The sequence below is a fragment of the Rhinatrema bivittatum genome, chromosome 18, assembly GCF_901001135.1.
Source record: "Rhinatrema bivittatum chromosome 18, aRhiBiv1.1, whole genome shotgun sequence".
NCBI lineage: Eukaryota > Metazoa > Chordata > Amphibia > Gymnophiona > Rhinatrematidae > Rhinatrema > Rhinatrema bivittatum.
The window spans coordinates 50,876,656-50,891,142 of NC_042632.1; the positions used below are offsets into that span (position 1 = coordinate 50,876,656).

Consider the following 14,487-nt stretch of genomic DNA (forward strand, 5'->3'; position numbering starts at 1 on the left):
AGCATGCCTAGTCCCACGGATCTGTTCTATAGTGCTCTGCCCTAGATGGAGGAACTAGACTGCTCTGCCTAAAGCCATCAAAAAGGTGAACAGGAAGAGAGAGGTAGTATTTGGAGAGTTGAACCTGCTGCATGTGGATGTGAGTGATAAGACAAGTGGGGATGAAACCTACTCCCATACCCATAATCCTGCCAACCTGTGCCAGGGTCGAAGTGGCATCTGCCTGAGCACAAGCCATCGACAGCCACTATCGTTTGATTATAATGGCCAAGGCAGCAAAGTTGAACACAGCTCTAAGGTCTGGCTTTCAAAAATACCAACTACGGTGAAAGAGTGATCTGCTTTACCATTGGGGAACATTGCTGCAGGAGGACGAGCAGTCGGCTACACCAGAAGCAACAAATCTTTATGGAGGGAAAGTAAACACAAGCTCGCAGGCAATGAAAATGTTCATAAGGTGAGAAAATGCCAAACGATGAGCATCGAACGAGCACAAAAGCTAAACCCAGAAGCAAAATGGTAAAAGCGCCACCGGATGAATGAATGAATGAAAGCAGCGCAAGCCCGCTCACGGTGGAAAGGTAAAAGTGAAATAACGGGGGGGGAGAAGGAAGCTCGGGGCTCCCCTGCGCCCCAGCTCAGGCTCGGGGGGAGTCTGCGGAAGGACGCGGCCCCTTCATTGCAGCGGTTAGAAACGACAGAAGACGGGTGGAGGGGGCTAGGACCAAAGCCAGAAATCACGGGCGGGCGGGGGAGTGGCTACCGCGGCCCCTCCTCGGCGACCGAGCGGCTGCCCCCCCCCCCCCCCCCGGAGCCGATTCCACCCTTCGAGGGGGGGCGCGGGCGCGGTTCCAGCAACGCGGAAGCTGCCGGGCCGCGCGCTCTGATGCAAGGTGCAGCGCGCGCCACTTCCTGCTTCCTGCCCCGCACGCTGGAGGTAAGAGCGCCGGGGCGGGGGGGAGCTGCGGCTATCGGCATAATATGGGGGGGGGGGGGGGCACGGATAAGGAAATGACTTTCCATCGGAGCAGTACCTGGGGATGTGCAGTGAACTGCTCCGTCTCCCCTTGGTCCTCTCCTAGGCAGAGCAGTCCTGCGGGGTCAGAGAGCGCAGCCTCCCGCAAAGTCCCTGAACGCGCATCAATCACCCTTTGCTCTGCCAGCAAGGATTGCAGGGGCATAGCATCCTCTAAACTTATTATTATATATATAATATTATATATATTATACAAGAATGTCGGTATATAAGAATCCAAATAAATAAATAAACTTAGAGCCACACCCAGGGAGTTAAATCCATTCTGTTCTGTAGCGAGATCCCCGGAGGAGTCCGCCGCCCACTCTTTTCCATGACTTGATCTTAAAACGTTTGGAGGGCTTTGCTCTGTTTTCTTTTTCAAGTCCACGGAGAGATACATGTTGACAGAGGACAGAGATGCTCAGGAGGATGAATTGCTATCTCTGGCTAGTATTTTCCCTGAAGAGGATTTCAAGCGAGCAGAATCCTCCCAGGGTGGGGAGATCAGGGTATGCTTGGAATTGCCCCCAGACTTCAGAATATTTGTGAGTGGTAAGTCAGTGTCTTTGTTCTCTTTCAAGGACTTTTCGATTTCCAGACTTACTAGTGCCGCTAGCATAAATGCCCTTGTGATGCAACGTAGTGAAATTCAGATGGAAGGGGGCTCCTCGTCTCACATGGGTTGTAGAGGACCGTGTCACGGCTGTATCAGCACAGCAGCTTCTACTTTGATGACAAATAATGTATGGAAGAGGTTGACTGTAACCTCAGATTGACAGTGCTATCCTGAACATGAAATTGAGTTGGGAGGTTGTTACAGAAAGATCTAGTTTATTTTTTTTTGGGAGGGCAGAGAAAAGGAGTTGATCTCTTCCCCCATTTTTTTTCTCCATTCGTTTCTTAGCCCAGGGCACTTATAGAAACATATAAATGATGGCAGAAGAAGACCAAACGGTCCAGCCAGTCTGCCCAGCAAGCTTTCACTTTTTTTTCTTTTATCCCCCATACTTATGTTACTCTTGTCCCTTGTAAGTGACTTTTTTTTTGTTCTATTTCCCTTCACCCCCACCACCAATGTAGTTAGCAGTGCTGGAGCTGCATCTAAGTGAAGTATCTAGCTAATTGTTTAGGGGTAGTAACCGCTGTCATAGCAAGCTAGTCCCACGCATGTTTATCCAGCCTGTGCAACTCAGTCCTTGTTGGTTGTTGTCTGAATATAAATCATCTTTTCAACATTCCCCCTGCCGTTGAAGCAGAGATCTTTTCATCATTCCCCCTGCCATTGAAGCAGAGAACTATGCTGGATATCATTGAAAGTGAAGTATCAGACTTACCTCAGAAGGTCCAGGTTGCCCTTATCGGGCATTGGATTGGAGGTGTTCCCTGTTTAGACTGAATCTTTCAGTAACACTTTTTTGAGCCAGCAAGGGTTGCTTCTGCAGCACGAGTGCCCCCTCACTCCTCTGCACCTATAGTCCACCCCACCAGATAAGAGATTTAAACAGGAATCTTCATCGTAGTGCTATGGCCAGGTCATGGGAGAAGCCCTGTCATTGGACTTCTTTGATGAAGGATTACTAGGTCCCTATATTACTCAATGCTGTGTATACCTATGTATTTCTTTCTATGTCTTATAAATTGGTTGAATTAATTTCTTTTGGCTTAGGTGATTCTGCTGAAAATCTTCAGAAATACAGTTTTGAACACTCAGTTTGCTTCCTGCCTCCAGTTTTCCTGAATTTTGAATTTCCAGCAGATTACCCATCAGCCTCTGCTCCAGAATTCACACTTCACTGCATGTGGCTATCTCCAGTTCAGGTTTGGGCAAAACCAGAAATGCTTTCTATACATAGACCATAATTTCTTTCTCTCTTTCTTTTCTGTCTTTACCTTAATTCAAGCCCCAAAGCTGATTACAAATTAAAACATGTGCTGCTGTGTGAGGGCTCCATTTAGGCATTTCTAGATCTATTTTTCATTTGAAATTGTATCCATCTGGTGGATTAACTGAAGTTTTTGATAAGTGCGGTTTCTATAAGGAAAGCCATGTACTTTTTTTTTTTTAAATACATAAAACTGAAGGTAAGCAAACAAGTTGTAGGTGATACATTTTGATTGGACTAACATAATATTTTTGTGGCTAAATCATTGTATCTAATAACAGTAGCCTCACCTCTGCAAAGAAGCCTGACAACCAGCCCAATATAGAAAAGACTGCGGGAGAACGGGCACTCAGTGTTGAGCGCCCGCTCTCCCGACACACGCCCAGCCATCACTCCTGGCCGTGTGATCCTATATTTAAATGAGGGGTCCAGGCGCTACGGACGATTATGCGCCCCTAGTGTCTCCTTGGCCCAGGAGAGGGGTTCTGTCAGCAGGTTAGGAAAACAGACACTGAAAACACTGGTAAAATTAAGCGTCCGTTCTCCTACCCGTACTGGCCAGCACATTTAAAAAAATATTTTTTTTAAAAATATTTTCGGTTCCTACGACTTAATATCACCATGATATTAAGTCAGAGGGGGTACAGAAAAGCAGTATTTTCTGCTTTTCTGTACACTTTTTCGGGCTGCTCATAAGATGTTAATTTATGAGCGTGAAATATGTGGATTGGCTGCACATTTTACTTTCTGAATCCCGGGTGACTAACTAATAGCCTCATCAACATGCATTTGCATGTGATGAGCGCTATTAGTTTTCAGGGGGTTTGGCCGCGCATTTTTGAGGCGCCAAACCCCTTACAATATAATAGACGCGCGTAAAAAATATGTGGCCAAACGTGTGTTAAACAGCCGAGCGCACTTTACAGAATTGGCCCGATTAGCAGATCTCTGTTAATTAATAGTAGATCTTAAATCAAGGACTCCCAATCCTGTCCTGAAGACCCCACTACTTCTTTGATTTTCAGAATATCTGCAATGAGATAAATGTACATATGTTGGGTTTTCGTGCATGTTCACTGTGGATGTCCTAAAAACCTGTGGGCTATTTGGGAAGCCCTAACTTAAAACATCACTGGTTATCAATTGACTTCATCCACTTACAATCTCAGAATGTCCAATAGTCCTCAAAGTTAATTTAAAAAATGAGATTAGGGGAGGTCAGCTAAGCTGAAGTGACTCTTGAAGAAATTAGATATCTGTTTTTTGTGTTACTAAACAGAGAAATTAAGCATAGCCATGTCCCCTCCTGAGGAGTGTTTAGAATCACGGAGTCTGAGTCATTCTATTCTATTTTTCAAACACTTCCAGCTCACCGCCCTCTGCAAGCAGTTAGACAATTTGTGGAATGAAAACAGAGGCTGTGTGGTTCTGTTCACCTGGATGCAGTTTCTTAAAGAAGAAACGATGGGACACCTGCACATTGTTTCCCCCTATGAGCTGAGGATCTATGACCCAGGAATGCAGCACCGTAAATCTCTGGGCTCCAACTCGTGTGCGGAATCTGATTCCGCAGAGGGGGAAGCCGTGGATGAAAGAGCTGTTCAGGTGGAGTCTTTGTCAAGCCTGATCAGGAACATCCTGGATTTTGACCAGACGCAGCAGAAGAAGTGCTTTGTCAGTAAACGGCACATGTGCAACATCTGCTTCTCCGAGAAGCTGGGCAGCGAATGCATGCACTTCAGGGTGTGCCAGCACGTGTACTGCAGTGCCTGCCTGAAAGACTTCTTCGAAATTCAGATCAAGGAAGGTCACGTTCAATACCTCAATTGTCCAGAACCGGAGTGCAAGTCTGTGGCCACCCCTGCCCAGGTAATTCACTCGGCTTTCTTAATACTGAAACATGGCTAAGACCTATACACGCCTATGGTCTGTAAATAAAGTTGTCCATAAAATTGAGTGTGTACAAAATGCCTAATTCAGCTTCTGAAAATTTATATTGAAATACCCACAGGAAGAGCCTGTGCTTGCGTGATTTAGTGGGTACTTGAGGAAGACTGGTCCTTGTTAAAGAGCGGAGACTTTATCGCATTATCGCCATAATTGTACCAAAAGAGTGTGTGAATTTTGGCGCACTAAAGTTAAGCTAATTTTCTGGCTCAATTAGTGTTCATCTATATATATAGCCCCTGGTGGGACGAAACTCGGCCTGAGTCAGGCACACGTACAAATATATGTCTCCTCGCAAATAAAGGTTAACTTGGACATTTCCTGGTGTCTAATCTACGGCCTTCTTAGACAACCTACCCTCCTGTTTTATTGGTCCTTATAGCAGAAGGTAAGAACTCCAGCAAAATTAAATAGAAAGGAACTTCTAATTAAAGGAAGGTCAATTCCAGTTCTTGAGGGCTGCAAACAGGTGCTATTTTAAAAGTCTACAGGTACATGAATCTATTGTGGATGTTCATTGTGGATATCCTGATAATCCTCGAGGTGCTGATTCTCAGGATATACAGATGTCAGGGTTTCCTCTGATTGATGAAGGTGGATCGATAGGCAATCACTTTATCTGGAATAGCTAATAGATATGTCAGAGATCAGGTATGTAGAGATGGCTGCTGACTCCTGCTCCAGATTACTGAGCTATGCTGAAATGTTCCTGCCACGGAAGCTGAACTGCAGCCACTTGTCAGTAGTCTCTTTGATCTCCTCCTTTCTTGATCTGTTAGGACTAAGTACCTTGCACGGTTAGGATCGCGGTGCCGCTGCTTCTTTCTGGGGCAGGAGGATTTGGCTGCAGCGGACTGCTGACCGCTCTGACTTTCTCTTCCTGCAGGTGAAGGAGCTGGTGGACGAGCAGATGTTTTCCCGCTACGACCGCCTCCTCCTGCAGTCCAGCCTGGACTTGATGGCAGACGTGGTGTACTGTCCTCGCCTCAGCTGTCAGACGCCGGTCATGCAGGAGCCAGGCTGCACTCTGGGGATCTGCTCCAACTGCTGCTATCCGTTTTGTACCCTTTGCAAAATGACCTATCACGGAGTATCTCCATGCAAACTGACTGCAGGCAAGTTCCATACATTGAGAGCTGCAGTAAAAATAAATAAAAGAGAGTCTGTGCTTGGAAACAGGGCAGGTTCCAGGCTGCTGGCGGAAAGCATATCTAGTCCTATTCCAGTTACGAGGGAACAACTTGTTTAAAAAGTTAGAAAAGCTAACAAGCTTTTTATAAAGACAAAGAGAACGAGAAAAACAGATGAGGAATAAAGACGCACCAAAGTCAGAAGCTGTTATTTTAACCTAACAATGTATTGTAATGGTAAAACCAAACCACCTAAATGTTCCCAACAAACAAGCTTAACATACACACTTAGTTTATAATTATGAATTGTTACCGTACAATGATGGCACATAACCAAGTTGTAATCTATACCACCCATATGTTTCATTGTTGTGCCCTTATGTAAACCGTTGTGATGGTTAGCTAACTTAATGACAGTATAGAAAAGTTTTTAAAGAAAGAAAGAAAGAAATCCCCATCAGTTTTCTGAAATTAGTACAAATGTGCCCTCGAGCCTAGACAACATGGTTTCAGGAGGGGAAGATCTTGTCAAAGGAACTTGATGGGGTTCTTTGAGATGATGACCGTGGTGGATCAGGGAAGAGCGGTGTTGTCCTCTCATATTGGCCATAATGAGGCTAATTTTAGACCTGGTGGGCCTGCAACCTGATTTTTAAAGGGAAACTCCTCATGCAGGAGGTTAGGGCTCTTCAGCCTGGAAAAGAGATGGCTGAGAAGAGACATGATAGAAGCCTATCAAATGATGAGTGGGGTGGAACGGGCAAGTAAGGGAGGATTATTTACCATTTTATATAATACTGAAGCAGGAGGACCCCCCAAATCGTAGACAGCACTTTTTCACTCAGAGCGCCATCAAGCTGTGGAATCTGTTGCCAGAGGACGTGATCAAGATGACGAGCATAGTGGGGTTTAGAAGAGGTGCAAAACCCATTAGAGAGAGCCAGCGAGTGACCAGAAATAAATCTACCCTTTGGGATCTGCCAAGTACCTGTGACCCGGCCTGGCCACTGGCTGAGTTGGCAAACTGGGCTTGATGGACCTTGCTCTGGGCCCGCATGACATTTCTTAGGTTCTTCTAAGAAGGCAAAGTGGCCAGTGGTGTTCCCCACCAGTGCTTGATTTCAGGGTTTGCTTCTTTTCAGGGGTTTTATTAGCGACGTTGTGGAAGCACTTGAGTGAAAATATAACTTTCTGCATAAGGCAGAAAAAAATCTATGACAGGCTGGACATGCTGGGAAAACTGGACACCTGACGTGATGGTGACCTGAAAAGATGTAAAAATTATTAAAGGTCTGGAAATTGTGCTTTAATGCAAACGTGTAAAATGATGCATTTGGGATGCAAAAGGCTAAGAATTGACAATTGCCGAGACAAGAATGAGAAACAGGAGGGTGACCTGAACGTTGCTGATCGGTGTAATAAAGCTGCAGGGAAAGCTAACAGTATACTCTGTTGCATAGGAGGCGATAGGACCCGGGTACAGGTCACTGGTGAGACCCACCTGGAATATTGTGTTTAGTCTTCAAGGCGCCCCCCCCCCCCCCCATTGGAAGGATGGGATAGGACAGAGAAGAATTGCCAGAATGGCTCTGCAACCCAATCCCTACACAGAGATATGCAAGGAACTCAAAAGAAGGGAAAGGGGATATGACAAACATTTAAACATCTGGCAGGCTTCCAAGAGGTACAGCACTGGAGCATTTCCCATAGGAAAAGCCTCCGTATGCCGTTGGAAGAGAAGGGGAGATCGTATGAAGAAAACAGTGGCTACATGGTCCTGTTTTCTGCTGGAAAGAGGGCACTGCCTCCTGGGAAGGGAGCGATGCCCATTCTACTTTCGATTGCTTGACAAGTTCTAGGCCGAGCCCTAATCATAGCACAGCAGTGAGAGTGAACGCCTTTCTGTTTTCCTACCTTGCTTTAGAGGAGGAGGAAGCCTCAAAGGAGCCGGAATACATCTCCCCCAAGTCAAACCTTAGAAACTGGAAGCAGAAAGCTTGGCAGGAGAAGCAAAGTGCCACCTACATAAAACAAGAAACAAATCCGTGCCCTCGATGTGCTGCTCCCATTCAGGTGGGTCTGTGGAAGAGAATTTCCCAAAGACGTTCTCTCCTTGTCTGTGTGAGATTCGTTTTTCTCGTGTGTAAAGCATTTCTAACTTCCTCTCCAAGGGTAGTTTTATAATGTAGTCCCCAGGGCCATGAGGGGAAGGGAGGATGCAAACCGGGAACGTTGCCCTGGATCCCAGAGACCAGATAAAGAGGAGACGACGTTAGCTGGTGTCACACGTCGGCCTCCCCCGAGTCCTCAGGCCTCCCGTGCCACGCGTTGCTTCCTTCCACTAACCTCCCTGGAGTCCTCGGGCCCACCTTGACACCTGCTGGAGTCATAGCAGCGAGGAATTGAGGAGGGGACGGTGTTATTGGCCCACACGGGCTAAAGGTCCAGAGTAGTCAAACAAGTGTCTGGGGGGGGGGGGTGTATGGTGGAGGCTGTGGGTGGAGAGGAGGAAAGGCACTGCCTGGGATCTGGTCAAGCCGGAGGAGGGAAGGGAGAGAGAGAGCTAAAAAGGAGGGGTTAAGTATGCACACCCCCTCCATGCCAATCTAGTCTTGCAGTGGGGGAAGACGACAAGAAAAGAGGGGCTGCTGTGCATGGTAAGAACGCTGCTCCCTCCTCCCCACCTACTAAATTCCAGAGAGGGGCCCCTCTCTGATTGCCATCGCCCTGGACCCTGCATCCCCTAGACTCAGCCCTGGGAGTACCAGGCACCTTTTTTTCTCAGTCCATTTGGATCTCGGTGCTGGGATTATCCGTCTGGGCAGAAAACTTGAGTTCTTTGGTCAGGGTGTTTCCTGCATGTGTACTCACATATTCCTTCCCCCCCCCCCCCCCCCCCCCCCCAAAAAAAAAAGTCTAAAGGCCTGCACCGTCCTTCCTAGTGATTATGTGGTTGTTTGCAGAAGAACGGCGGTTGTGACCATATGTTCTGTTCTAACTGCGGCTGTAACTTCTCCTGGTCTGTCAACCTTTTGTCTTCAAAGAAACCAGCATGAGCACTTGTGAAATGTTACATAAACTTTGCCAGGTATGTACTCATAAGAACCTGCCATACTGGGTCAGACCAAGGGTCCATCAAGCCCAGCATCCTGTTTCCAACAGTGGCCAATCCAGGCCACAAGAACCTGGCAAGTACCCAAACACTAAGTCTATTCCATACTGATGCCAGCAACAAGCAGGGGCTATTCCCTAAGTCAACTTAATTAATAGCAGTTAATGGACTTCTCCTCCAGGAACTTATCCAATCCCTTTTTAAACACAGCTACACTAACTGCACTAACCACATCCTCTGGCAACAAATTCCAGAGTTTAATTGTGCGTTGAGTGAAAAAGAATTTTCTCCGATTAGTTTTACATTTTTTCTTTATTGAATTTTTCAATTATAAACATAAAGAAAATTACAGGCAAACTTGTAAAGGAACTAATCATGGAGTGCCCCCTAGTCTTTCTATTACCCGAAAGTGTAAATAACCGATTCACATCTACCCGTTCTAGACCTCTCATGATCTTAAACACCTCTATCATATCCCCCCACAGCCGTCTCTTCTCCAAGCTTGAACAGCCCTAACCTCTTCAGCCTTTCCTCATAGGGGAGCTGTTCCATCCCCTTTATCATTTTAGTCACCCTTCTCTACTTTCTCTAGTACAACTCTTTTATCTTTTTTGAGATGCGGCGACCAGAATTGTACACAGAATTCAAGGTGTGGTCTCACCATTATGACATTTTCCGTTCTATTCACCATTCCCTTCCTAATAATTCCTAACATTTTGTTTGCTTTTTTGACTGCCGCAGCACACTGAGCCATTCCATGGATCCACAGGCTTGTCCTCAAGTAACACTGACCACGTGAAGAATTCCATCTCTCGTGCCATTGCATTACACCAAATCATACAGTGTCGTCATCTTCAATGAACAATTTCTGAGATGCCCAAAAGTTTGAACCATTTAAACATGCAGTAGACCTACAACAAACTCACAAACATTATGCTGGCATTTGTATTTCCTTGGTTGGTGCTGGGGATGCAAACTAGGCAAACTGTGTGTGCTTTGAGCAACTTATTGTAATCATTCTGAAGTTAACATCACTTCCTGTTTCTGGAGATAGTATTGGCGGGGCCTTCTGATCCTTATTGTTTATTTAAAGCGGAGCACAGCAGAGGCATGGGCAAGTGAAAAAGCACACCTTTACCCTGTACGCAAGCCACGACACCACGAGCTGGAAGACTCTCTCTGTTTTTCTCATGTTCCTGCCCTCACACGCACCCCCTTTTCTCCTCTCCATTTAGGGACCCTGCCTCTCGCCTGGCACCCTTTCCACCCCTCCTTCTCTGTTGCGTGAGATTTCATTCTTCCTCCTTGGCCCACCTCCTGGAGTTTAGGCCTCTTTTTTTTTTTTTTTTTCTTGTCACCTCTCCATTATATGTGCCAGTGTTGGCGGGACTCGGCCCGGCTCTCTGCAGGTCCTCAAGCCGCTGGCGCTTCTCCTCCCCCTCCGCACAGATCTCTGTGTGTGTGTGTGGAGCCCCTGCATCAAACAGGAGGGGGAGATAGCAGCAGGCAAGTTCCCCCCCCCCCCCCCCCGGGAAAAGCCATGTACGTATGCTTCACCTGCACCGCTGCCCCTGCACATCTGCATGCAGTGCCATGCTAGAGCACTTTCTCTGCACTGGTGCCTGTGGCCAAAAGCATCTTTAGTTACAACCCCGGAGCACACAATTTGGTCTTATATGTCCCGTGTTTCTGTTTGGATCTGTACAATACAATCTGCACTTTTCCCCACAGTACTTATTAATGTGGTCTCACTTTGCAGGCCAGTCTGCATCCCATGCCAAGATAACTGGACACAGTATACTTAATGGTGTAAAACCTGTTTCTGACCTCAGTGTAGACTGTATCTTATGTAGATTAGTGTCAGGCCAGCAGCGGTGGCTCTCTTTCAGTCAGAGACACCACAGAAGTTTCAATGATTAGATCATTTTTATTTGCCATAAACTTGATCACAGTTGTAAATTCCCTTGCCTGAATATCTGTTCCAGAAACGCTGGCCATTTATTACAGCTAGAGCTGCATTCCTATCTGTCTTTTCACCCACCAAATCTTCGGTTTAACAGACATAGTAAAGAAAAGAAACCTAGCATGGTCTTGACATCATTAATGGCCCTTTGACTATTAATAGGTTTCCAGGAGACTGATTGTTAAACCAGATTTGAAATGATTTAACTTATTTTTCATTGGTTATTAATTTACCATTTTTTTTTTTTCAGAATGCATCACGCTGGTATCAATCTTGATGGTCTTTAATACCTGTGATGGCTTTACCTGCTACCTGGTGATCTACACAGAGCTTTGTCTGCATTCCATGTTGAAAGCTCCTTTCAGAGTCAGAACCAGACATTCTTGCTTTGATTGCATTTTCAAATCCATACCCTCCTGCCCACTTCCATCTTGCAAAACGTACGACAAACTACATAAGAAATTGCCGTACTGGGTCAGACCGAGGGTCCATCAAGCAGTGGCCAATCCAGGCTACAAGTACCTGGCAAGTACCAAAACACTAAGTAGATCCCACACTACTGATGTCAGTAATAGCAGTGGCTATTCCCTAAGTCAACTTGATTAATAGCAGGTAATGGACTTCTCCTCCAAGAACTTATCCAAACCTTTTTTGAACCCAGCTACACTAACCACATCCTCTGGCAACAAATTCCAGAACTTAATTGTGCTTTGAGTGAAAAAGAATTTTCTCTGATTAGTCTTAAATGTGCTATTTGCTAACTTCATGGAATGCCCCCTAGTCTTCCTATTATCCAAAAGAGTATTTAACCAATTCACATTTACCCATTCTAGACCTCTCATGATCTTAAAGACCTCTATCATATCCCCCCTCAGCTGTCTCTTCTTCAGGTTCAACAGCCCTAACCTCTTCAGCCTTTCCTCATAGGGGAGCTGTTCCATCCCCTTTATCATTTTGGTTGCCCTTCTCTGTACATGAGAGATGCAGTAGGCTGCACCCTCTTCTTACCCCTCTTCCCCAGGAGCTATGCTCACCTGTCGTATTGCTTTACGTATGGCTATGGATCCAGCCTTAGTCTTATAACCAGATCGGCAAGCAAACTATTTCTCGACATACCATCACTCCCAACAGCGAAACTCACGAGTACAAGAAACAGAGCCTTCTCAATTGCTGGCCCATTCTTATGGAACACCCTACCCCAATACCTTAGATCGATATCAGACTGCAAATCCTTCAAAAAAGAACTGAAAACCTGGTTATTTAGCCAAACTTTCAGAGACGGCGTGGACTAAATGTTATAACCCCTCCACTAGAACTTCCCTTCCCAGATGAACTCAATAAGCTACACTACAGTTTTGTACCTTGTACTTTTGTTCTCTATGAACCCATTTCCCTGTGCTTTCATGCAATGCAAAGTTTAAGTTAAACACGACGCAACCCTGTTCAAGCATTTAAGTTTTGTTCTACGTTTTCTCTGTTACCAGTTCGATGTATTCTCTACCTCATTGTTCCATGTCCTGGTTTCGATGTAACAAGTTGTTCTACTGTAAACCGGGGTGAAGGCTAACTGCTAAACCTCGGTATATAAAAGCACCGAAATAAATAAATAAATAAAGTATGAGGAATTCAGCAAAGGGGGCAAACTGTGAATGAACAACTGAATCCCAAAAGGAAATGAGGCAACAAGATTTGAAACACAGGCAATGTTCTTTGGTAGCCTTCGCTCCAGCTCAGGCCTCGATTGGCACCTGCAGAACAGAAGAATGTACAAAGGTTGCTTGTGGTTTTATTCTGCCTATGATTCTTGGACGTGGGTTGGTGGTCTTTTTGTTTGGGGTTTTTTTTTACTGCTAGACCCATTTCTGTCTTCCAGCCTATAACTAATGCCACTGAGTTACTCAACATCATCTCCAGAGGGTCGGGTGTATTGATAGAACGCCCAATTCGAGGCTTCCCAAAAAATGTTCTATTCCCAGCCTATAATAGGAGCTCACCTGGGCACCCAAAAGCAGTTGGTTTTAAGGATATCACAATGAATATGCATGAGATAAATTTGCATATTATTGAGGCTTAGTATATGCAAATTTGTAGCGTGCATATTCATTGTGGATATCCTGAAAACCCGACTGGCTGTAGGGTCCCTAGGAGAGGTTTGGGGAACCCTCTGCTATAGGGACATCCTTAAGTGTAAACTCATCTAGTGCAACATTGACCCAGGATCTCGGAAACAGCTGGCACTCAAATGTTCAGAATTGAATTCTGTGTCCACCAATTTGAGACAATGGTGGCAATATGAATACATTTTGGCCAGATAGGACGCCCGGGACATTCCTGCTACAGAGACTGTATGCTGGTCCGCAATAAAATTTGGTTTCAGGCTTGGCCTCATTAGCCATCTGTATACTCACAAATGTTGACTTTGCTGTTAATTCCCGGAAGCCCACCCTACTTTGCTTCGAGGGACTCCAGGTGATTACTGCGAGGCCTGAATGCTGATGAACTGCTCCATTCTAGGCTCCATCACTAGTGCAGCCGCAGGCCCAGAATCCTTCGGAAACAGGATGCAGGGCTCACGTGCTGAGGGAAAAGGCAGAGGTGCTCTTTTTGGGTGGCAGGCTACAGCTCCATTAAGATTTATAAAATTTCTAGTAGTTCTTTAATATAGTGATGGTCAGTCTGTAAGTATGTGGCACAAGTTTGCTAGGTAGCACTCCTGAGCAATTTTACTGTTGAAAATGAATACAGCCCCAGTCAATCAAGTAATTCTAGATCCGGGCTTCCCAATCTTTTAGCTGACATGACTTTATTTTAGCACGTGAAAATTCATATGATGTCAGAGGATGACAAAAACAAACTAACAAGGGTGTGGTCCCCCTCCAACAATCATGCCACTCACCTAGCTGCACTTCTCTCTCTCAGCCTCCACCCTCTCCAGTGGCCCTCTCTCAACCTCCACCCCTTCAGCTGATTCCCTCTATATTCCACAACTCCTCTTATCTTCCCAACCTACCCCTTTCCATCCCCTTAGCAGATCGTCTCTCTCCTCCAAGCTCTTCTTATAAACACAAATTGATCCTGTCATCCCCTCTCTCCATCCTTTCTTTTCATCCCCCCAGCTCCTCTCCCACCTCCTCTAGTCAATTTTCTATTCTCCCTCTCACCCTCCACAGCCCATTCCTTTCCCTCCCTCCAAACAGCTCCTTCCCTAAATGTTCCCCTTGGCCCAGAACAAGCAGTAATATTTTCATTTGGGCCCCAGGCCAAAGGTTGATGACAACTGGTGAGAAGAGAGAGGTCAGACTGATGACAGGGGTAACATTTTCTTTGGGGCAGGTTCAGTGGTGGACGAGGAAACAGAAACCTTGGCAATCTTCATGGGCTCATGCACATTCAGCTCACTTCCCCTCTCGTCCCATGGCTGGTCCTAAGCCTGA

General features: G+C 45.9%; 1 protein-coding gene across 1 annotated transcript; it reads left to right on the forward strand.

Annotated features, from left to right (window-relative positions):
- Positions 1 to 840: 840 nt before the first annotated feature.
- LOC115080026 (E3 ubiquitin-protein ligase RNF14-like) lies at positions 841 to 11,603 on the forward strand. Its single transcript, XM_029584036.1, has 8 exons — positions 841 to 937; positions 1,402 to 1,570; positions 2,685 to 2,836; positions 4,270 to 4,770; positions 5,735 to 5,963; positions 7,903 to 8,051; positions 8,942 to 9,066; positions 11,304 to 11,603. Exons 1-7 carry the CDS (start codon positions 887 to 889, stop codon positions 9,032 to 9,034), a joined length of 1,344 nt encoding a protein of 447 aa, XP_029439896.1. The 5' UTR covers positions 841 to 886; the 3' UTR covers positions 9,035 to 9,066; positions 11,304 to 11,603.
- The last annotated feature ends 2,884 nt before the right edge of the window (positions 11,604 to 14,487 follow it).

What these genes read in the sequence shown, in the direction of transcription:
- LOC115080026 (XM_029584036.1), top strand. Translation starts at nt 887, where the DNA reads ATGCAAGGTGCAGCGCGCGCCACTTCCTGCTTCCTGCCCCGCACGCTG. An exon ending in CTTCAGAATATTTGTGAGTG is followed by an intron (nt 1,571 to 2,684) that starts GTAAGTCAGTGT and finishes CTTTTGGCTTAG; the next exon opens with GTGATTCTGCTGAAAATCTT. An exon ending in GATGTGCTGCTCCCATTCAG is followed by an intron (nt 8,052 to 8,941) that starts GTGGGTCTGTGG and finishes GGTTGTTTGCAG; the next exon opens with AAGAACGGCGGTTGTGACCA.